The sequence below is a fragment of the Heptranchias perlo genome, chromosome 5 (assembly GCF_035084215.1).
Source record: "Heptranchias perlo isolate sHepPer1 chromosome 5, sHepPer1.hap1, whole genome shotgun sequence".
Taxonomy (NCBI): domain Eukaryota; kingdom Metazoa; phylum Chordata; class Chondrichthyes; order Hexanchiformes; family Hexanchidae; genus Heptranchias; species Heptranchias perlo.
In genome coordinates this window covers 63,373,944-63,399,356 of record NC_090329.1, presented here as the reverse complement: position 1 = coordinate 63,399,356, position 25,413 = coordinate 63,373,944, and the positions used below count along the sequence as shown (strand labels likewise).

The following is a 25,413-nucleotide window of genomic DNA, read 5'->3' as shown; positions in this document are numbered from 1 at the left end:
GTGGCTGGCAGCGGTCCGAGTGGCTTGAATGTGGAGTCGGGAGAAGCACTTCTGCTCCTCCTGGGTTAACATTCAGCCAAATATATTTTAAATACCATGGGCTAGAAATTCGGACGTGTAGCACCCATTTTTCAGGCACTACGCGGCCACCTGAGGTCCCAAAATGACATCCGGAATGCGCGCGCACGCTTCTAGCGTGATATGCACCAGATGCCATCTTGGTAAAGTGGTTCGCGCAGGCACAGATAACGAACAGCCGCAGCATGTAAAGTAGGGAGAATATGCGTTAGATCGGTATGCAGCGTGATTTAAAGTGATAGACATCATTTTGGCACTCAATGCTCCAGCCAACGCACTGTCTTAACCATGAACAGCTAAACATGTCTTAGACTGCCTGGAGGACACCCCCACCAGTGCTATTTAAAGGGACCATGCGGGACTTACAGGTTAGTTGATGGATTAGTTTTTCTGGCAGCGGATGCATTTGTACCTGTTTTTAGAGGTCTCCTGTACTCGAGTACTAGGACAAGGGATATGTGTAGCCTAACATTTAGAGCCAGGACTTGTCGGAGTTAAGTTAGAAAATGGTTCTATACACAAAGGGTGGGAGAAGTTTGGAACGCTCTTCTGCAAATGGCAGTTGATGCGAGCTCAATTGTTAATTTTAAATCTGAGCGTGACAGATTTCTGTTAACCAAGGGTATTAAGGGATATGGGGCTAAGGCAGGTATATGGAGTTAGGTCACAGGTCCACCATGATCTCATTGAATGGTGGAACAGGCTCGAGGGGCTAAATGCCACTGCCACTTGCTGCCTCCTGATATGTGCCACCTTCTCCTGCAAGAAAGCGAGAAGTGTGTCGGTGAATGTCCTGCAGGATGTCTGGGTGATGTGTCTGTCATGGTTGAATAGCTGCCAGTGTGTGTGACCTGTGAGTTGCAGCTTGCAACAGTGGTAAAGTGTGAGAGTGAGAGGAAGCATCTGATTGGAAGAGTTGAGCACTGATTGAAAGAGTTTGTTGGTATGTGGGTGATGAGGGGTGTAGTGTGTGGAGCAGTGGATGCGGCTAATGGTGCAGTTGGTAGGAGATGTCACTTGACAGTTGAGCTCACTCACCTTGACCACTCGTGTCAAAGCATTGAACTTCTTCCTGCACTGCATCCATGTTCGTGGTGCTCTGCGCCTGGCATTGTCTTCGTCCTCTACTGCCTCTCACTGCCTCTTGAGCATATGTCTGGAGGGCCTCTTGCCCCCACTATGGATATAGGATGCCCCTCCTTCTGTCCACCTCTTGAACCAAGGCCTCCAGTGCATCAGCAGAGAACAATGGTGCCAGCTCTCTCACAGGCCTGGTACAAACTCAGATCGGCGGATTAGTGAGGTCTGGCGTGCAGACTGGAGGATGTGGGATTTAATGGTGCGCAACCTTTATTCAATGTTTTAACATAACTCAACAGTTTGTAAACATAGGGATGGGACCTGCATCTATGTTTTACGTGTGCGATGTCTGATCTCTGTTCAGGCGCCATGCAGACCCGATTCTTATATTTTGCACAAAAGAAGTGCAGGCTGCCTTTAAGAGATGCGAGCAACTCACGCGACATCTGGCCCCCTCTGCTGGTGAGAAGTGCGAAGCTGGTGAGAATATCACAGCTCGGCCTGATTGCTGCGCTACCATCAGGTAAGTGAGGAGGCACCACGAATCACACGTGCGGCCTCCATCGGAACCAGCGGACACGGGTTAATCACGCACTGTGATGCCCGCGCTTGAATTTGGGTATTAACCAATTTAACCCCCCATGTTGGTTGCGGCCTGCTCCCTTTAAGCACCACCTGTTAACCCATATATAGACCTGGTTTTCCTGAATGCAGCCAGCGCCAAGGCAACCCAATATTGCAGAGGGGGCTTCAAATAGGCATTAGGTAATTTGCATATTCAAATAAAAGGAAGAAAGACTTGCATTTATATAGTGCCTTTCACAACCTCTGGTCATCCCAAAGTGCTTTACAGCCCATGATGTACTTTTGAAATGTAGTCACTGTTGTAACGCAAGAGGCCTAACAGCTGTTTCAGGCGTGGGCCCTGCACACTTTTGCCTACACCAACATGGCAGGCAGTACACTTCGGCTCGTAATGAATGTGCCCTTCCTGCCCGCCGTATCGGAGGGTGAGGAGGCCGTTTAGCACCCAAAAAACAGGCGCTCCAGGGTGAATTTCTAGACCTCAGTCTGGGTTTCTGGTTAAGCTATTTCACTTCTCTCCACTGTCGGCAAGCAGCAACACTGTGAATTATACATGATTCTACTTATTACTCAGCAAGGAAATAATAATCACACTTTTACTTTCTGAACTCAAGTAACAGAAAGGCCCTCTACCAAAAGACATGCTGCTAAGCAGTCAGCATGTCCAGACATGTTTGATTGTTGGAAAGCTCATCAAAGGTTTAACTATGGAAACACAAACAAATGCTTGCTTTGCATAAGCAATCTAATTAATATGGGGAACATTGTAACTAATGTGAATATTGAACTAACATTCCCTTGGCACTTGAGTTTTGAGAACTTGCGTTCAGTATACAGAATGGTTCAATTTAAGGGTGGTTAAAATAGTTTTAATTTTAAATTGAGACTAGGCAGAATCAATCTGTCTAGTCTCAGACGCACAGAACTTACAAAATGTGCTGATGTAAAACATTTTCTTTTCGCTCTCCCTTCCCCTCACTCCTAGACTATTTACCTGTACATGCTTCCACAGTTGGGAAGTACTGCGACAGTAGTTAGAGCTCCCATTTTACAGAGTGACCAAAGTGGATATTGTCCCTGGTGCAGTGTCCAGTGATGGGTAAAGCACATGGTTTGAGTGTTGGTTGTCACAGGCATGTGAGTGGCAGTGCCTCATAGTGACATCTTTCTCTGTAGATAAGGTGGCAATGACACCTCTTACCAGAAGACTAAGTAAACACAGTCCTAATGTGTTTGTTTACACATTTGTTTTTTGTCCCTCCAATTGTCACTTCCCTCCTCAAAGCGCTGCCTCATGCTCAGTACAGTTTCACAGATGTCAGCCCCCTCTGGTCCCTCCCACTTGTGCCCATTTTTCATACATGAGTCTAGACACTGAAGTCGAGATATCTGGGTTCTGCCAAATTTTGGGGTGGTATTCAGGGGGTGGGTGTGGGTAATGGAACAAGGATTTGGCATGTCAAGTCCCTTCCTACATGAGCAGGATCAGTCGTCTGCTTAAAAGTTCAGATCAACTCCAACTAGTCAATGAACCTGTTGCTTAAAGGAATGCTGTCACTGACTGATGCCTTCCCACCACTGCTGGGCTTCCACTGTGAGTGAAAAACCCAGGACTTCAGTATAAAGTAATACTACATTGAAAATGTACTTTTAAGTGCTAGAATGATCAATAAGAAAGGGCCCTAGGTACAGCAAACTAAGATTTGAATCCCCTATTTGCCAATAAGAAAGTATATAATGTTAAAAAGCTAAGATTTATTAATTGAAACCTATTCCCCCTCAGTAATAGCAGATGAACTTTAAAAGAATTAAGCTTCTTTCTCCAGTGTAATTGTAGCTCACCTGCTATTACAAGGGTGGGATTTAAAATTTTAATAAGTTACTTTTAAAACAAAATGTAATTAAAGAAATAAAAATCCCTAATGGAAAGCAGAGATTGGAATTCTAAGGATACTAAAGGCCAGGGATTGAAAACCTATTTGACGTTAAGGCATTTAAAAAATGTTTAAACTTATTTTTTGCCAGTAATAAAGAATGAATTGGGGGAAACTGGTTTTAAGAATAAGTTGAGGTCAAAAGACTGGAGTCAGAAGTTACAAAAACCAGGAGTCGGGGATTTGGCAGAGTATGCTCCTTGACCAGTTCCATTTTGCCCATCGCCACTCATTTTCTTTTCATTATTTAACAAAAAAAGACAGTAAAGCAATACTGAGTTTGACTATTAAATCTAGGTAGCAGTAAACACCAAGGGCCCGAGAATCCATGACCCTTGAGGATCATTCTGCTGCTGACCCTGTTCCAGTATCCGGGGTCGGGGGACGTTCCGCCATTTAATTATTCTTGGTAGACCCTCATGTCACTTTGGGTTCATCTTGGGCACCTGCCAGAGGGTGGGAGGAATCAGGAGAAATGGCCAGCCACTTTTCTTTATGCCGGCAACCCTGCAGTTTTAAAGGGGAGAGCTTCCTTCCCTATGCTTTGGGGATCCAGCCAGACCTAGGTGGATCCCATTTCTGCTGGCCAGGAGGCCTATATGTTTTCTTTCATCTGGTATAATGGCCACTCAGTGGATCCCATCCTAGGACTGAGGAAACTCTAGGCCTCAGGGTCTCCCCTCCCGGCTACGCCATCTCTGATGCAAAAAGACTGTTTGTCTGCCCCAAATAAGGCCCTATGACAAAGGCCCAGTGCATCTGGAATGCACTACCTAAATGGATGGTGGAAGCAGATTCAGTAGTAACTTTCAAAAGGGAATTGGATAAATTCTTGAAGGGAAAAAAATTACAGGTCTAGGGGTAAAGAAAAGGGTAATGGGGCCAATTGGATGGCTCTTTCAAAAGAGCTGGCACATGCACGATGGGCCGAATGGCCTCCTGTGTGGTACCTACTATGATATTATGACTTAGCAGCAAAGGCTGCGACCCAGTGTATCTGGGTTCTGGCCTAATTCCCATGGATTTTGTAGCCTAATTCATTAAATCTTCAAAAGTCAGGGTCAAAATGCATTTAACATGGCATAGTAGCACAGTAGAATAATTCTTCATTGTACTTTTGTAAACAATTTTACAACACCAAGTTATAGTCCAGCAATTTTATTTTAAATTCACAAGCTTTCGGAGACTTCCTCCTTCCTCAGGTAAATGTTTACCTGAGGAAGGAGGAAGTCTCCGAAAGCTTGTGAATTTAAAATAAAATTGCTGGACTATAACTTGGTGTTGTAAAATTGTTTACAATTGTCAACCCCAGTCCATCACCGGCATCTCCACATCATTGTACTTTGGCACAGAGATGAGAAACCATGTTTGTACCAGTAACTTTTCAAGTGGTATACGGAGTGACTAATGTCCCCTTTCTGCTTGCTTAGTCTACATTGTCATCCGAAGACTTCCCCGTCTTAGTGCTTGGCATCTAAGGCTGGGGCAGGTAAAAAGACAGGCATTTAAACAATATTTTTCTCCTTGTTTTCCTATTTTATTATCTTGTGAAGGCAAAGAACTGAATTCTGTTTTTTTTTAAATCTCTGGAGTTTAGTGGTGAGTTTGTGGCTCTAGTTTATTCTCTGGCTGGCTGTGGTTAGTGTTCCTTGGTGATCTAGGGAGGCTGATCATGTTGGATTGCGTTACTGGGGTTAGGTTTTATCACTATTTTAATTTTGTGGTCTCCAAAGCTGTAACTTGAAAATGCAAACACTTCTAACGAGCAGCAATGAAAGAATGTTGCCTGTTACTACCACATAGAAATGATGGGAAACAGTTTATATGAGACAGCACTGTCTTCTGTGCCCAGCAAATATTTGTTAGGGACATGTTTTTTTAAAAAAAGCAATCCTTTGAGTAATGTACTGATATAATAAAACTAGTTTATTTATTCTCTTTTTCTGCTTGCCTCCACTGTCATGCCTCCTACATCAGCTGGATGGACTGGCAATGCCACTTCATGGTAGGGTGACATTAGTTCTACCTCTGTTTATATACATGCAATGCTCCATCTAATAATTTGACCAAAAACCTGGCCAAAGTGCCCATTGAGAGTGGGTAAGTTCAAACAGTAGTCAAAGCTGCGATTTGAGCTCACGGCCTCCTGGTTGGAAGTCTAGTGCTCACAGTTGAACGTTAGTTTTGATTTTAATGCAAAGGTCATGAGAGGTGAACAGATCTGTGGTTCTGTTCTTTATGTGAATTTTACGATCATCAACGTGAGGAATGTTAGAGGTGGGGAAATGGAATGTCAAGTACATCATCGGTACTTACAGAATAAACTCACCCCAACGGCATTCCCCAGCTCCTCTACTTCACCATTTGACATTTTTTCATTTCCTACACCAGCTACCCTGGGGCCTATCTAAGTGAGATGCCAACTTAGTACCAGATTAGGGACTATTTTTTGCAGCAGGTAGGAACTGGATTGAATTCATAGAGTGTATTAGGGACTGTTTCTTAGACCAATACGTCAGGGAACCAACCAGGGAAAAGGCCATTTTGGATCTGGTAATGGGTAACGAAACAGGATTAATTAATTATCTCAAAGTAAAGGATCCCTTGGGAAGCAGTGATCATAACATGATAGAATTTCACATCCAGTTTGAGAGTGAGGATCTTGGGTCTGAAACTACTGTATTAAACTTAAATAAGGGCAATTATAAAGGAATGAGGGTGGAATTGGCTAAAGTGGACTGGGTAAACAGATTAGATGTTATAATGGTGGATAAGCAGTGGCAAACATTTAAAAAGATATTTTATGACTCGCAACAAAAATATATCCCTGTGAGGAGGAAAGACTCCACAAAAAGGGTGAACCAACCATGGCTAACTAAGGAAGTAAAGGATGGTATCAGGTTAAAAGAAAAAGCATACAACATGGCAAAGATTACTGGTAAGCCCGAAGATTGGGAAAACTTTAAAAACCAGCAAAGGATGACTAAAAGAATAATAAAGAGGGAGAAAATAAATTATGAGAGTAAACTAGCAAGAAATATAAAAACTGACTGTAAAAGCTTCTACAAGTATATAAAAAGGAAGAGGGTAGCTAAAGTAAACATTGGTCCCTTAGTGGGTGAGACTGGGGAAATAATAATGGAAAACAAGGAAATGGCAAAGGAATTGAACAGATATTTTATATCTGCCTTCACAGTAGAAGACACTAATAATATACCAATAATAGTAGAAAATCAAAGGGCAAAGGGGAGGAACTAAAAGCAATCACTATCGCTAGAGAAAAAGTACTTGGTAAACTAATGGGTCCAAAGACCGACAAGTCCCCTGGACCTGATGGCTTGCATCCGAGGGCCTTAAAGGAAATGGCTACAGAGATAGTGGATGCATTGGTTGTAATCTTCCAGAATTCACTAGATTCTGGAAAGGTACCAGCGGATTGGAAAACCGCAAACGTAACATCCCTATTCAAGAAGGGAGTGAGACAGAAAGCAGGTTAATATAAACCAGTTAGCCTAACATTTGTCATTGGGAAAATGCTAGAATCCATTTGGAGACGCATAATACAATCAAGGAGAGTCAACACGGTTTTATGAAGGGGAAATCGTGTCTGACAAATTTATTAGAGATCTTTGAGGAAGTAACGGGCAGGGTGGATAAAGGTGAACCAATGGGTGCAGTATATTTGGATTTCCAAAAGGCATTCGAAAAGGTGCCACATATAAGATTACTGCATAAGGTAAGAGCTCATGGTGATGGGGGTAATATACTGGCATGGATAGAGGATTGGCTAACTAACAGAAAACAAAGAGTTGGGATAAAAGGGTCATTTTCAAAATGCCAATCTGTAACTAGTGGGGTACCGCAGGGTTGAGTGCTGGGGCCTCAACTATTTACAATATGTATCAATGACTTGGATGAAGGAACAGAGTGTCTTGTGGCCAAATTTGCTGATGATACAAAGATAGGTGGAAAAGCAAGTTGCGATGAGGACACAAAGTGTCTGCAAAGGGATATTGACAGGTTAAGCGAATGGGCAAAAATTTGGCAGATGGAATATAATGTGGGAAAATGTGAAGTCATCCACTTTGGGAGGAAAAATAAAAAAGCAAAATATTATTTGAATGGAGAAATACTACAAAATGCTGCGGTACAGAGGGATCTGGGTGTCCTCGTACATGAAATACAAAAAGTCAACATACAGGTGCAGCAGGTAATCCGGAAGGCAAACGGAATATTGGCCTTTATTTCTAGGGGGATGGAGTATAAAAACAGGGAAGTCATGCCAGAACTGTACAGGGTGCTGGTGAGACCACACCTGGAGTACTGCGTACAGTTCTGGTGTCCTTATTTAAGGAAGGACATACTTGCATTGGAGGCAGTTCAGAGAAGGCTCACTAGGTTGATTCTGGGTATGGAAGGGTTGTCTTATGAGGAAAGATTGAACAGGTTGGGTCTGTACTCATTGGAGTTTAGAAGAATGAGAGGAGATCTTATTGAAACATACAAGATTCTGAGGGGACTCAATAGGGTAGATGCTGAGAGGTAGATGCTCATGGGGGAATCTAAAACTAGGGGTCATAGTCTCAGAATAAGGGGTCGCCCGTTTAAGACAGAAAAGAGGAGGAATTTCTTCTCCCAGAGGGTTGTGAATCTTTGGAATTCTTTACCCCAAGAAGCTGTGGAGGCTGAGTCATTGAATACATTCAAGGCTGAGTTAGGTAAATTTTTGATCAGCAAGGGAGTCAAAGGATATGGGGAAAGGGTGGGAAAGTGGAGTTGAGGTAAAAATCAGATCAGCCATGATCTTATTGAATGGCGGAGCGGGCTCGAGGGGCCGAATGGCCTACTCCTGCTCCTATCTCTTATGGTCTTATGGTCTTATGAATGCCTGGAGATCAGCTTTTATTACATGCCATTGTAACTCATTCCACAACACTACCGTCATGTTCTGGTTATGTGAGGATGATGATATGATTTGCAATGCAAGTTACAGGCCAAATTATTCTAGTATGCCATAAATTTACAAATATTTTACTGCCTTTTTATTCCGAGTAGAATTAGAATTACAGTAGAATTTGTGCACAGTCATTGAAGTCTGCCGGTTATTGTTATCAAGTTATTTTCTAGATCTTTCTTCCATTGTGGGTACATTGTATTGAATTACTGCAGTGTTTTTTGAACTTCATTCACTTGATGAAAAGCTCATGTCAAACCTAACACAGTAACAAAGATTGAATATCAGTGGTCGTTTGCTGCATTGCATTTGACTATTGTTAGGTCGATGATCATGCTGCTGTTTTTTGTTGTTGAAAAGCTGTTTACATTTTTCTGAATGAATATTGCTTTAAAAGAGTAGATGGGCCTCGCAGCTTCAACAGCTCTGTTTGGAACAGGGAAAGTTTTATAGCAAGTTCTACCTTCCTCACCACCCTGCGAATACAGCAGTATCGCTGAAGTTGGCACAATTAGCAGTTATTGTTGCAATCACGAATAGAAAATTGCCACCGTGTTTAAAGCTGAAATGCATGGCAAGTTCATAACAGGATGTTAATCTTAAGGCTTTGAACAACCTCTGCAACAGCAGCACTCAATTTAATCACCTGCTTTTAACCCATCAAATTATCAATTTGGAGTATCGTTATAAAGAAGCAATCTTACTTGTTAAGTTGTGCTGTAGGAACAAGGTAAAGTTGCCACATTTGTTCATTTAAACATTGGGGATTTCATAATTTGTTTACAGGACAAGATAATCATGATGCAGCCTTCATGACCTGGCTGACACTTTAATTATAGACATGACCATTTGAGAAGAGGCTCAAGTTTCCTGTTTGATGCTGTATTGGTGTTTTGCAGCATTGCAGGTGTAAATTGAGATTTACTGATAGCACCCTACATATTTTGATGATTTTTCACGTGAAATTTTACAGACAAGCCAACTGTTTCAACTTCTTGGAATTTCCCAATTTTTGTGAGCCGTATGCGATTAGTGGCCTGAAGTGGTATCTTACACCATCATGTACATTTAGTTACACATGCAGATGGCATCTCGTATGGATGTATTGTTTCTCACATCTCCAGTCCAGTTCTTCATCAAAAACGAAATCACAGAAGTGATCATTTTAATCAATAAAACATTTAAAAAGCAGCCTTTTCCCAAAAAAATCTTATTTTAAATAAAATAAATACAGCAACATTCATGTGTTTAACTGTTTGGATGATACTGATGAGAGATTGGGCTAAATATTTATGCCCCCAGCCCGGCAAAACAAGATGGTAGCACGTTCCCGCCATCGCTCTGGCCGCGGCAACCATTCCCTGGGATACTGCTAGGTGTTCGGAGCGACCCCTAAGTCAGGCCGCAGGCTTATTTAAAATGCAAATCGAAGTCCTGTGAACTACATGGGGCCCCTATTGCCATTTTAGGAGACTACTGGGCGAAGTGTGCACTGCACAGACTCCATCCAGTATCAGCGGAAAGTCCAGCCATAAAGGAGCCCACAAATAAGTCTGTGTTTATTTTTGTGGGGCCTGGAGGAGCACTCATGCTCCTCCAGGCCCCACAATAACACTGTGAGTCACTGCCAGCCCGAGCTCACCCTCCTCCGCATTGCCTCCCCAACAAACATGCTAAATGTTAGTGTCACCAACATTAATTTCTGGACTAGTGTCACAACAGAAGGATTGAGAGCTGGCGGCCAAATGCAGCCACTGCTCTGAAGATAAGTTTCAGTAGTTCACAGTGAAGCTGTTCCAACAGAGACCCTTTGGTGCAGTAAAACTCTTTGACAAAGTGGCAAGAAAAATCTGACAATGCCAGTCTTCCATGGAAGTGTGTGCTTCTTGGTGAAAGAGCAATTAGGTGAAAGAGGTTACTTAGAAACAAGTTTCTTGTTTTAAAAAAAAGTCTTATAGAGTTGAAGAAAATCATTTGAAGATCACAGAAGAAGAATCTTCTATTTGAAACTTCTTGAACCTTTACATGAACAGCTTTCACGTATTGTTTTACCACAGTTTTGTCGAGTCTGAGCTCATCATTATCATCAAAGAGGTGGAGCTCTTTCTTCTCTCTCACTGCTGTTCGTTCCAGGGCCTGATTTATCCATATATTGCATGCACTGTAGTTTGAAAAAGGATGAGGATTTAGTCAAAAGGATCTCTCTTCAGCTGCACCGACTCACTCGTTTTCAGAGCTGTCCTGGTCCGCAGTCCCATTTCATCCTTTGCCTCATCCAGCGCTTTAACAAAAAACTTTTTGTCTTCCTTTCAGGTATGAAGGACCGCAAGCTTCAACAACTCTTCGATACCAACACCCCTCTTGATCCTTAGAAACATAGAAAATAGGAGCAATAGTAGGCCATTCGGCCCTTCGGGCCTGCTCCGCCATTCAAAATGATCATGGCTGATCGTCTAACTCAGTACCCTGTTCCTGCTTTCTCCCCATATCCCTTGATCCCTTTAGCATTAAGAAATATATCTGTCTCCTTCTTGAATACATCTAATGACTTGGCCTCCACTGTCTTCTGTGGTAGAGAATTCCACAGGTTCACTACCCTCTGAGTGAAGAAATTTCTTCTCATCTTGGTTCTAAATGGCATACCCCGTATCCTGAGACTGTGACCCCTGGTTCTGGACTCCCCAGCCATCGGGAACATCCTCCCTGCATCTAGTCTGTCTCGTCCTGTTAGAATTTTAATTGTTTCGATGAGATCGCCTCTCATTCTTCTGACACACAGGCAAAAGCAACTTTTGAATTGAAGTAACCTGAGTTCAGTCGCTGGCCTGAGCTGGCTGGAACCGGTTTGAATTAGCTAAGTTTTGTGAAAGACAAAGGAGATATGATAAGACACCTCTGACACTCCCTGAGTGGTCACAGAATATAAAGGATAATACCCGAAAAGGAGAGCTGACGCCGGCCAGGCGTTCCGCGCTCTCTCTCTCTCGACGTCGTCTCTACGTCCCTGACGTAGGTTGTTCCACTTCCATGATGGTTGGTCTCCGGAGTCTTCGCTCTCTGTCTTTCGAGGTTTCTCTGACACTCCCTGAGTGGTCACAGAATATACGTTGTCTCTTTTCTAATAGAATTTTCGCAGTAATTTTGGCTGTGTTTGTTCGGGTCGGAAAAGCTTCCACCCATTTAGTGAAGGTATCCACTATTACTAGAATGTACTTGTATCCTCCTGGAGCGGGGGGAAGGGGTCCTATACTTTTTAAACAATGGTACTATGTTTGCAGTCTTCCAGCCCTCTGGTACCTCCCCTTATCTAGTGAGGATTGGAAAATGATCCTCAGTGCATCCGTTATTTCCTCCCTGGCTTCCTTCAATAGCCTAGGAAACAATCCAACCGGCCTTGGTGACTTATCAACTTTCAACGATTCCAGTCCCTCTAGTACGTCCTCTCTCGTTATGTTTACCTTATCTAATATTTCACACCTCTCCTCTTTAACTACTATGTCCGGATCATCCCTTTCCTTCGTGAATACGGAGACAAAATATTAATTTAAAACCCTACCCACATCCTCTCGTTCAACACACAAGTTACCCTTATCATTCCTGATAGGTTCCACCTTTTCCTTAGCTATCCTCTTGTTCTTAATGTACTGATAAAACATCTTTGGGTTTTCTTTAATCTTACTAGCTAATATTTTTTCATTCTCTCTCTTTACTTTCCTTATTTCCTTTTTTATGTCATCCCTGTACTTTCTATACTCCTCTAGGCTTTCTGCAGTATTTAGTTTTCTGTGACAGTCATTAGCTTTCTTTTTCTGTTTTGTCTTGCCCTGTATACTTCTAGACAACCAGGGGGCTCTAAATTTGGCAGTGCCACCCTTTTTCTTTGAGGGGACGTGTCTGCATTGTACCTGTAGAATTTCACTTTTTATTGCCTCCCACTGGCTTGCCACTGATTTCTCCTCAAGTAGTTGAGTCCAGTCCATTTCTGCCAAATCACCTTTTAGTTCTGTAAAATTTGCCTTCCCCCAATTTAAAACATTTACTCCTGATTTAACTCTGTCCTTTTCCATAATGATGCTAAAACTAACTGAATTGTGGTCACTATCCCCAATATGGTCACCCACTGTCACTTCACCCACTTGCCCATTTTCATTTCCCAGGACTAAATCTAGAATTGCATTCCCTCTTGTTGGGCTTGTCACGTACTGGCTAAAAAAGTTCTCCTGGACACCGGTCAAGAATTTTGCGCCCTCTGTGCCCTCCACCCAGTTCATGTTTGGGTAGCTGATGTCCCTTACTATTATTGCCCTCTTATTTTTGCACTCAGAAATTTGCCTACATATTTGATCTTCTATCTCCTTTTTGCTATTCGGGGGTCCTACACTCCTACACTACACTCCTAGTAGTGTGACTGGCTCTTTTTTATTTCTTAGCTCAACCCATATGGCTTCGATTGATGATCCATTTAGCATATCATCCCTTCTCACAATGGTAATTGATTCTTTAACCAATAATGCTACCCCCCCTCTCCTTTTTTATCACCCACTCTATCCTGCCTGAAAACTGTATATCCAGGGACATTGAGCTGCCAATTATCCCCCTCTTTAAGCCAGGTTTCCATTATAGCAATGATATTTTGCTGCCATGTGTTTATCTGTGCCCTTAGCTCATCTGCTTTGTTTGTAATACTCCTTGCATTGAAGTATATACCCTTTAACCCCGTCAAATTCCTGTGCTGAACACCATTTAACCTTTGCTTCTTTTGCCTTTCCAAGTCGTTAACTACATCACTAACTGCTTTTCGACACCAGTGCTTCCGATATGTCTTCCTTTTTCCTCAACCGAGGATTCCCCTCTACTATAGTTAACAGGGAACCTCGCCTGTGTCCATCCTATTTCCTGCACTTCTGCCCTCACCCCTTCCCTTCCCTCCTAGAACCATGATAGGGTCCCCCTTGTCCTCACCTTCCACCCCACCAACCTCCACATTCGACATATCATCCTCCACCATTTCCGCCACCTCCAGCGCAATCCCACCACCAAGCACATCTTCCCCTCCCCTCCCCTTTCAGCATTCCGAAGGGACCACTCCCTCCGCGATATCCTGGTCCACTCTTCCATCACCCCCAACACCCGCTCTCCTCCCCATGGCACCTTCTGAGCGCAGGAGATGCAACACCTGCCTCCCTTCCCACCGTCCAGAGCCCCAAACATTCCTTCCAGGTGAAATAGCAGTTTACTTGTACTTCTTTCAATTTACTATACTGTATCTGCTGCACATAATGCGGTCTCCTCTACACTGGGGAGACCAAACGCAGATTGGGTGATCGCTTTGCTGAACACCTCCGCTTTGTCCACAAGTGTGACCCTGACCTGCCGGTCGCTTGCCATTTTAATTCCCCTTCCCACTCCTACTCTGACCTCGGCCTCTTACACTGTTCCAATGAAGCTCAACCGGAAGCTCAAGAAACAGCACCTCATCTTTCATTTAGGCACTTTTCAACTTGTGGATTCAACACCGATTTCAATAACTTCAGATCATAACCACTGCACCCATTTTTTCGGTCAGTTAGTGCTGGTAATGGTTCTGCTGCCGCCATTTACAGCTACTCCTGATCAATCTTTTGTTTCTTAACCTGTCCCATTACCACCCTCCTTGCCTTGTACCATTGTCCCTTTTATCATTTAATCACTCCTGCCCTCCACCCTATCACAGACCTTCCCTTTTGTTCTTTCCTCCCCTCCCCTCCCACCCCTCCTTTCCCAGGCTCTGTACTTGCTTAAAAACTTTAACTCTTTTAACATCATCTATTTCTGATGAAAGGTCTTTGACCTGAAACGTTAACTCTGTTTCTTTCTCCACAGATGCTGCCTCACTTGCTGAGCTTCTCCAGCATTTTCTGTTTTTATTTCAGATTTCCAGCATCCGCAGTATTTTGCTTTTGATTAAGTCAAAAGGGTTCATGCACCTCATTTGTGATAATTCAACCCATCAATCAAAAGGGAATGCTAGCTTTAATTACTGAAATGATCCATTACATAGTTCCACTCATGATTCCTCTTTGTGTTGTCTGTTTTATATATCTCTCCCTTTCACTTTATATGCCTCTTATTTTTCAGTTCTGAAGAAAGGGCTGCACCTGAAATGTGTCCGTTTTCTCCACAGATGCTGACTGGCCTGCTCTGTGTTTCCAGCTTTTTCTGTTTTTTGTTTCAGACTTCCATCAGCTGCAGTGATTTGCTTTTCACTTTAATTATCGTGTGTTGTTTACCTGAGGTGCTTAGGATTGAGATCTTTTCATTTTGCTGCAGGTTCAGAGGCAGTTAGATCTAATGAAGCAGCCAGTGGAATTTCCATAAATATTTCAGCTATAGTAATAGGTTTAAATTTCAGTCTTAGCTTTCACCACCTGTCTCACATTATAACTTCTAAAGGACATTCACTGCTCAGAAAAAAAACAGGGTGGAAATTTGGCCGAGATTAACTTTACATCGGAAACAACATTAGAAGTTCACTGCATTGGGTTGGAATGCAGATTGACTTTTGAGGATTACAGTAACTCAGCCAAACATATGCCACCATTTCATGCACATCATCAGCTTTCCTGACAGGCGATAATGTGACTGATTGAACTTTCTCCATTGTAAACAGCGCGAATGAAAAGTTGGATGGTGCAGTGGGTTGGCAGATTGCCTTTCCACCTTTAGAACTTGAATATAAATTCATCACAGATTGGGATGGAAGTTTTCTCTCTGCTGGCTAAATGGGTTTAATGTGAGGCTGTACAGTCTCAACCTTGACTCAGTAGTAGCATTCTCACCTCTGAGGCAGGAGGTTGTGGCTACAAGGCCAGCTCCAGAGACTTGAGTATGTAATCTAGGCTGTAGGATAATAATAGACTTCAAGAGAACATAGACAGGCTGGTGGAATGGGCGGACACATGGCAGATGAAATTTAACGCAGAGAAGTGCAAAGCGATACATTTTGGCAGGAAGAATGAGGAGAGGCAATATAAGATAAATGGTATAATTCTAAAGATGGTGCAGGATCAGAGAGGATATGTAATCTTTGAAGGTGGCAGGACAGGTTGAGAAAGCGGTTAAAAAAGCATACAGGATCCTGGGCTTTATAAATAGAGGGATAGAGTACAAAAGCAACGAAGTTATGTTGAACCTTTCTAAAACACCGGTTTGGCCACAGTTGGAGTTTTGTGTCTAATTCTGGGCACCGCACTTTAGGAAGGATGTGAAGGCCTTAGAGAGGATGCAGAAAAGATTTACTAGACTGGTTCCAGGGATGAGGGACTTCAGTTACCGGAGAGACTGGAGAAGCTGGGGTTGTTCTCCTTAGAGCAGAGAAGGTTAAGAGGAGATTTATTCAAAATCATGAAGGGTTTGATAAAGTAAATAAAGAGAAACTGTTCCCATTGGCAGAAGGGTCGAGAACCAGAGGACATATATTTAAGGTGATTGGCAAAGGAACCAAAGACGACATGAGGAAAAACTTTTTTTACGCAGCGAGTAGTTATGATCTGGAATGCACTGCCTGAAAGGGTGGTGGAGGCAGATTTAATTGTGGCTTTCAAAAAGGAATTGGATAACTGTTTGAAGGGAAAATATTTGCAGGGCTATAGGGAAAGAGCGGGGGAGTGGGACTAACTGGATTGCTCTTACAGGGAGCCGGTACGGGCTCGATGGGCCGAATGGCCTCCTTCTGTGCTGTGACCATTCTATGATTCTCTATGACACTCCACTACTGTACTGAGGAAGTCCTGCATTGTTTGAAGTATTGTCTTTCAGATAAAACATTAAACCGAGGTCCTGTTTGTTCTCTCAAGTGGATGTAAAAGATCTCACAACACTATTTAAAGCAGAGTAGGGGAGTTCTCCATGTGTCCTGGCCAATATTTACCCCTCAAACAACATCATTAAAACAGATTGGGGTAGATTTTAACTACTGGGCAGCCGATTGGAGGATCGCGCTGACCGACTGCCTCATCCTGCCTCATTACTATGTCAAATGGGCATCCTTCTGCAGCTCGCCGGCTCCAGGCTAGCACATCGGGCAGTCCAGAGGCCAACGGGCCGACAGGAAAGTAGGTCCGTAGAAGAGGATTCTGGGGCAGCAGTCCTGCTCCTCCAAGACCCAAAAAAATTTAAAACTTACCTGCTTGGTGCCTCGTCTGCTGTACCAGTGAAACTGGGTGGAGCCCGCTCGGGGCATACTCCACGCAGTTATTCATCACCATTGCAATCAGGGTCCTATGTACATCATAAGACCCCAATTTTCACATTAAGAGGGCCTACCTCCTGAAACAATGCCGGCATAAATGGGGCGGTAAGCCATCTTCAGGCCACTACCTCCCTGTTTACATCGGGCAGCCCAAGTTAAAATCTGTCTCATTGCTGTTTGTGGGACTTTGCTGTGTGTAAATTGGTTGGCGTGTTTCTTTACATTAAAACAGTGATTACACTTCAGAAATACTTCATTGGCCAAGAAGCGCTTTGGGGCAGCCTGAGATTGTGAAAGGCACTATAGAAATGCAAGTTCTTTCTTTCAACACTGGCTAATAGTTCCATGGCACAAAAATGATGGTAATTTAACATATTGGGACTATTAGTTGCAATTTCACCCAGAGGCCTCAAGGATGGTTGGCATGAGATCATTGTTGGGAAGAGCCAAAAGAGCTATGCTCTGTTTCAGCCTTGTGTTATACCCACAACTGCTTCTTGCTATTATTGTTTTTGAATATTCTTTATAAACCTCTATCACATGGTGAAACCTGTGGAATGTTCCTCACAGGGATAATACTCGAGCATAAAGTTGCCTTCCTTAAAAATGTGGTTCTTTCAACCATGCACAGCATCCTAATATCATCTAAAAGACAATTTATCCTAGGCAGCACTAGTCAGAAGTCATACTTGCGACCTGATGCTCATTGAGTTCCCTATCTGAGTACTTCACCATGGGAAGTGACAAGTAAAGGCAAGGCACTTCCTCATAATGAGCAAAGGAAAAATTGGAGTGAGACAGTCTTGCCATTTACACTTACCTCCTAGTGCCTAGTATCAGATACCTGGGAGCAAGTTGGTTGCCTGTTCACCTGCAAATATTAGAAACCACAGGGAGACACAACTGGGGAGCAGAGGCAAAAATATAAAGAAATGGGACATCTTACCCTCACTGGTAACTTGTTCCTCAGTGGTATCTTGTACAAGAGTACGCTAGTGTAGTGGTTATGTTACTGGACTAGTAATCCTGAGACCTGGACTAATAATCCTAAGTCAATAAGTTCAAATCCCACCATAGTAGCTGGGGAATTTATATTCAATTAATTAAATTTAAAAATCTGGAATAAAAAAACTAATATCAGTAATGGTGGCCATGAAACTACTGGATTGTCATAAAAACCCATCTGGTTCACTCATGTCCTTTATGGAAGGAAACCTGCTAGCCTATATGTGATGCCAGTGCCACAGCAATGTGGTTGATTCTTAATCACCCTCTGAAATGGCCTAATAAGGCAGCTCACTGCCACCTTCTCAAGGGCAATTAGGGATGGGCAACAAATGCTGGCCTTGCCAGTGACATCCACATCCCATGAATAACTAAAAAAAAGCTACTTTTGATTAGTTAATAGGGTATTTGATTAACTTAATAAGTAACTGACTATTTGAGCCAAACATAACTTTTACCCTACCACGTGTGATGCTTTGGAAGTGTGAGATCTTTGTGGTGTGATGCCTTTAAAAGATGTGATGCACACCACCTTAGGGAGGGATGATAGGCAGGCCTGTGCTGGATGGAGGATTTTTAAATATATAGATAGATTACTATATGTCAATTGAAGTTTGAGATAAGCACAAAGCTTGTATTATTAGCTGTAACTAATAATGACCATTTATTATAGCTTCTAACTCGGTGTTCGTGAGTATATTGGGAGTTTAGAACAACTGTGATAACCAATCACAGCATTGCTATTGCTATGCATATCACAATTATCATTAAAACAGAAAATGCTGGAAATTCAGGAGCTTGGTGCACAAGTTTACCCTGAAAATAACTAACTACTAACTCATAGTTGGGGGAGGGGGGATAAATTACTGTAAATTCCAATAGCCACATGCCTATCATAAATAATTTTAATTACAGTACCATACAATTTTAATTATGCTGGGATTAAGTTTATTTGCTTGTAATTTTTTGTTGAGATTGCATTTCATTCCTTTGGGATAGAATTCCTACCAAATCAATAAATTAGGACTATACAGTATATCCAATGTGACACACACCTCCTGTTATTTCAATCTCTGGTGCTTTGATATCTATGGGGAGCAAAGGTGTCAGCTGTTTTTAGACAAATTGTAAATGGTGAATAGCACAGCTGTTCTTTATTTCTCAGTGTTCCCTGTCAATATAGAACCTTTGTAAACAATTTTACAACACCAAGTTATAGTCCAGCAATTTTATTTTAAATTCACAAGCTTTCGGAGATTTTCTCCTTCCTCAGGCAAATATAGAACCTGTAAGATCATATAAAAAGCACAGTGGTTATTTTGTTATTGCAAGCAACCTGGTGCCACGTAATTCAATTGGATATGTTTACACTCTTCCCCCAGGATCAATGTTACTTTAAACAGCCTAAGCAAAAGGAAGTACTAACTGGGTCAGGATTGCTGGAAAATAATGTATTTTTGAGAATACAGAATTCTTTCCCCTGTATTCAGCATTTGTAAGTTACTTAGGCTACAGTAAAACTAGTGTAGATTAGTGCTTTGATAGTGTCACACTCTTTGGATTAAGCGTAGATCTTACCATCTAGTTGCAGGCCTCTGTTGTGTTACTGTTCATTTACATCAGGAGTTTTGACTAACTAAGGGAAGTTATATTATTTTGTTACCCTGTGGATGAAAACAATAGGACTAAAACAAAACTGTTTGTTAAGGATGAGCATACAGATAAATTTACCCTTCTGATTTGGAAGGCCAATAATTTGAACTCTCCTCATCCAAATGCAGCTCAAATACTAAAGACTGATTATTGGTTGGGAAAAAGCCACCTCTGTACTTTGATATCCTAATACATGTACTAGGTCAAGAGGAGCAAACAAAAATAGGCCATAAAAGTTGCAATGTGTATTCCAATACTGACTATCTGAGGAAGAAATTATAACAGATAACTGTAATAAAGGGATTGATCCAAACATAGGGACAGGATTATTGGATAACATGTCAACTAATATCAGGAGAAACTTCATTTCTGGCAACAGGCAAAGGAGATTAGTATTGTTTGAAAACCTTTGTTCAAATGCTCAACATAATAGTTTGCGTCAAAACTTGTCATTGGGGTTGAAATTCCGCTGAACACCATTTTAGTGAACTAGTTAACCCACTTACGTAAAATTACTTTGTGTATTATTTTAATTAAGTCATGAATCTTTTTACAGTGATTAACAACTCCGTTGAGCTCGTGCATAGAGGAATTTTACACAAACGTGTTAACCAGTGAGTTGACAGCAGTGATCAGTGGAATTTCAAATCCATTGAGAATATATCCATTTATAAGACGACTCATTTGGGACAACAAGCCGATCCCTTTTTTTAGTCATATTTTGCATGATGCCATTGCAGTCTAAATGACTTGCAGCTGGCCTGGTCCTACTGATGACTAGAGCAGTGCCTTTTTAAGATTTGCAGTCTAGATTTTCTGATATGGAGGTAGTTTAAACCCGAATGGTTAGAAACGAGTTTTGCAGTGACACAAATGGAAGTGTGTTCTTTGCACCCAATTCTCCAAGGTCATCATTTTGTTATAATTATTTGTAGCTCCAATTGCAAATTAAGATCTGTGCAGGGAATATCCTAGTGGTGAGAGGGGAAAATTTCAGGTAAGTGAATTATAAAGGGGTGTCACAATAGGACAACAACATTTTGAAAACCTTTGGGAAGGCTCATAAGACATTTAAGGCAATTAGCAGCCTTTGCCAAGGCTGAAGGGGGAGGTGACTAAGAAGTGATAGGGAAAGGAAACCCAAGGTGCAGGCATGAGTCTGCAAGCAAGTGATGGTGAGCCCAGCTCCTGCTTCCCTGTTTGATGAAGTGCAACATGAGGTAGTTTCAAGCAGGGACTGGCCCTTCTGTGCCACTCCACAGCACCATCCCTATAAGTCAGCATGCCTGCAAGGATGTGGTGCTGGGTTTCAGGCCACAGTTGACTGCTACTCTCACTTGGTATGCCAGCCCTATGTTGCATGGTAGCTGCAAGTGTCCTTATATCTGGCTGTCTGATTACCCGGTCCCTGTGAAAAGCAGTTTCCCACAGTCAATGCCAGGTAGGTATGTCAGTAGCAACTTGGAGGGTCGACCAATCAGTGCCCTGGCTGTTGATCACACTGGCATGCCTTCTATAATGAAGAATCACTGAAAGCATCCAACATTACAGTCAGTCGAGTGTTCCCATATCTTAGTGGTGCCTGCGGGGTCTGCTGTCCCCGCTTCCTTTGGGAATGGGAGCTTCTGCCTTGATTAATTGTTTGCCAAAGTGAAGTATGCTCACCCATGTCTGCAGGTATGGATGTGCATGTGAGTATAGAGCGTCTCTCTTGCAGTTAGACTTTCCTGGCATCCCTTCGTTGATCCTCCTCTGCTTCTTCCAAACATCTCAGATAGGGGAATCCCATTGGTGCCAGTAATTGTGCTGGAGGCAAAAAAAAATAGAAACATTAAAAATAGAAAGAACTAGTATTTATATAGCAGATTTCACAAACTCAGGACGTCCCAAATCGCTTCACAGCCAATTAAGTACTTTTTGAAGTGTAGTCACTGTTGTAATATATGAAACGCAACAGCCAATTTGCGAACACCAAGATCCCGCAAACAGCAATATGATAATGTCCAGATAATCTGTTTTAGTGAGGGATAAATATTGGCCAGGACACCGGGGAGAACTCCCCTCCTATTCTTTGAATAGTACGTTCACCTGAGAGGGCAGACGGGGCCTCGGTTTAATGTCTCATCTGAAAGATTATCACAAAGGCTTATGAAAACATAAATGCCAACAGAAAAATACTTCAAAAAAGTGAAGAACATTGGCTTAGAAATGACTGAAGGGTACTTATCTTAAAATTATTGGGTCCTACCCCTGATTTTCCTCACACTTACCATGATCTAGCAAACCTGGAAGCCCATTTGCCATGGGCTTGATTAGGAATAGAGATCCTACACGCCCAAATGTCAAGAAGCGACTATGCTGAAAATAAATAACAAGAAAATCGATCTTTTCCTCTTGTACATGCTATAGGTGGTATAACTAAGTGCTTTTCCTCTCTCCTGCAGGCTGGCATGGATGGAGAAAGTATCGGGAATTGCCCCTTTTCTCAACGTCTCTTCATGATTCTGTGGCTGAAAGGCGTTGTGTTCAATGTCACAACTGTCGACCTGAAGAGGTAAGGAACTAAAGTTCATTAGGTGTAAACTGTAATGCAGAACACATTTCATTTCACAAACCACACACACTTAAAAAGAAACTGTAAACATTTATATCGGGATCACTCAAGGATTTTTTAAAAAATGGCACTCCCTTTAGCTGTCTCTCTGGTTGTCTCCTGCTCTCCAGTTCTTTTTCTCTCTCTCTACCTTTCTCTTTGTCTTCCACTATTTATGACCCCACCCCTTCACTTCACTATCGGTGACAGGGCCATCAGCTGCCTGAGTCCTGGAGTCCTGCCCGCTGGAATTCTGGAACTCCACTTCTCTTTCCTCTTCTAAAATTGTCCTCAAAACTCATCTCTTCAGATAAGCGTTTGGTCACCTGTTTTAACCTCTCCTTTTTGTTGTTGTCTCTCTCTCTATCTTTTAGTATGGCCCTCACATACTTTCCCCTTTGTCAACCCTTGGGGTGGTATTCTCTAGAGTTTTGAAGGTTAAGGGGTGATCTGATCGAAGTTTAAGATATTAAGGGGAACGGATAGGGTGGATAGAGAGAAACTATTTCCGCTGTTTGGGGATTCTAGGAGTAGGGGGCACAGTCTAAAAATTAGAGCCAGACCTTTCAGGAGCGAGATTAGAAAACATTTCTACACACAAAGGGTTGTAGAAGTTTGGAACTCTCTTCCGCAAACGGCAATCGACACTAGCTCAATTTCTAAATTTAAATGTGAGATAGATAGCTTTTTGGCAACCAAAGGTATTAAGGGATATGGGCCAAAGGCAGGTATATGGAATTAGATCACAGATCAGCCATGATCTTATCAAATGGCGGAGCAGGCACGAGGGGCTGAATGGCCGACTCCTGTTCCTATGTTCCTATGTCATCTCTAAGAAGTAGTAATCCAGGTTGATTTTTTTTTCCTTTTGGGGGACAGGCTATTTTTAGATCCACTCAATCAAATGATGCAAAAATTAGAGGAATAACACTAATCTCCACTGCTTGGAGGCCATAACAGTAAGAGTGAAACTGTTCAGTCTTGCAGTTTTTGATCTATTTAATATTTTTCCCTCTTTCTTTGTTGGTGTTTCTACATTACATCAATCTTTTTTTTTGTCTCTCACCTGTATCAGTTGCCTAGGGTAGGGTAGAGTTGTGTCATTCCCGAAGACTTGTGCTCCAGAACTAGCTGCACCTCTAGCCAAACTGTTCCAGTACAGCTACAACACCGGCATCTACCCGACAATGTGGAAAATTGCCCAGGTATGTCCTGTTCACAAAAAGCAGGACAAATCCAATCCGGCCAATTACCGCCGCATCAGCCTACTCTCAATCATCAGCAAAGTGATGGAAGGTATCGTCGACAGTGCTATCAAGCGGCACTTACTCACCAATAACCTGCTCACCGATGCTCAGTTTGGGTTCCGCCAGGACCACTCGGCCCCAGACCTCATTACAGCCTTGGTCCAAAGATGGACAAAAGAGCTGAATTCCAGAGGTGAGGTGAAAGTGACTGCCCTTAACATCAAGGCAGCATTTGACCGAGTGTGGCACCAAGGAGCCCTAGTAAAATTGAAGTCAATGGGAATCAGGGGGAAAACTCTCCAGTGGCTGGAGTCATACCTAGCACAAAGGAAGATGGTAGTGGTTGTTGGAGGCCAATCATCTCAGCCCCAGGACATTGCTGCAGGAGTTCCTCAGGCCCAACTGCTGCTTCATCAATGACCTTCCCTCCATCATAAAGTCAGAAATGGGGATGTTCTCTGATGATTGCACAGTCTACAGTTCCATTCGCAACCCCTCAGATAATGAAGCAGTCCGTGCTTGGGCTGATAAGTGGCAATTAACATTTGCGTCAGACAAGTGCCAGGCAATGACCATCTCCAACAAGAGAGAGTCTAACCACCTCCCCTTGACATTTAACGGCATTACCATCGCCGAATCCCCCACCATCAACATCCTGGGGGTCACCATTGACCAGAAACTTAATTGGACCAGCCACATAAATACTGTGGCTACAAGAGCAGGTCAGAGGCTGGGTATTCTGCAGTGAGTGACTCACCTCCTGACTCCCCAAAGCCTTTCCACCATCTACAAGGCACAAGTCAGGAGTGTGATGGAATGCTGTCCACTTGCCTGGATGAGTGCAGCTCCAACAACACTCAAGAAGCTTGACACCATCCAAGACAAAGCAGCCCGCTTGATTGGCATCCCATCCGCCACCCTAAACATTCACTCCCTTCACCACTGGCGCACTGTGGCTGCAGTGTGTACCATCCACAGGATGCACTGCAGCAACTCGCCAAGGCTTCTTCGACAGCACCTCCCAAACCCGCAACCTCTATCATCTAGCAGGACAAGGGCAGCAGGCAGATGGGAACAACACCACCTGCACGTTCCCCTCCAAGTCACACACCATCCCGACTTGGAAATATATCGCCGTTCCTTCATCGTCGCTGGGTCAAAATCCTGAAATTCCCTTCCCAACAGCACTGTGGGAGAACCTTCGCCACACGGACTGCAGCGGTTCAAGAAGGCGGCTCACCACCACCTTCTCAAGGGCAGTTAAGGATGGGCAATAAATGCTGGCCTCGCCAGCGACGCCCACAATCCCATGAATGAATTTTAAAAAAAATTCCCATGAATCTTCAATTTTTTTTGATTACATCAGTGTGAAGCGCTTTGGGATGTTTTTCTATATAAAGGCACAATATAAAATATAAGCTGTTTTTGTTGGATCCAAATAGCATTACCTCTTATGTATCCATTCTATGTGTTTGTTTGCTTGTCTTGTATATCACCCAGATAAGAGGCTTTTGGCACCTCTTGACTAGAGAAAGCAATATTTGTCCTTGTTAATGCTTTCTTTCCCCACAAACTTTGTACAAAGCCAACATTACTTTTCACTGACAGTAAAGTATTTGGATCAGATGAATCTTCACTTTGTTTTTTTCTGCAGCTTCCATCATGCTCACTGTCCAAATTGATGAGGGTTTCTTGACACCTCATTGATCAGAAGAAAGAATGTCTGGTTTTGTGAAAATCCTTTTGATTTTAACTTCTGTTTGTTTCACTGGATTTCAAATGTCATGAAATTCAGCATTACTGTTAAAACAATTAATGTCATAATTTGAAATCCTCCTACAAAGGAATAGTAATATTATTTTCAATCAGAATGCCTTGAGTTTGAATCTCAGGGTAAGGCATCACTCAGGCAGTCTCAAATCAGTTGAAGTGACCTCGTCAGTTTTCCGATGGGTAGCTGAATGGAATGCTGCATGCTAGTGAGGTAGTCCGCCTACTATCAGCCAATCATGGGGTGGCATTAATCAGAATTGTGTAGAATTCTGCAGCAAAAT

At 42.7% G+C, this 25,413-nt stretch overlaps 1 protein-coding gene across 2 annotated transcripts in view; it reads left to right on the top strand.

The window, feature by feature from the left end:
* The window catches only part of LOC137321806 (chloride intracellular channel protein 5-like), a 164,935-nt gene that overhangs the window by 92,796 nt on the left and 46,726 nt on the right, over window positions 1-25,413 (top strand). For both annotated transcript variants that reach the window (XM_067984484.1, XM_067984485.1), the window contains exon 2: window positions 21,964-22,073. In XM_067984484.1, the coding sequence (XP_067840585.1) occupies window positions 21,964-22,073 (110 nt within the window). The remainder of the gene's footprint in view (window positions 1-21,963; window positions 22,074-25,413) is intronic.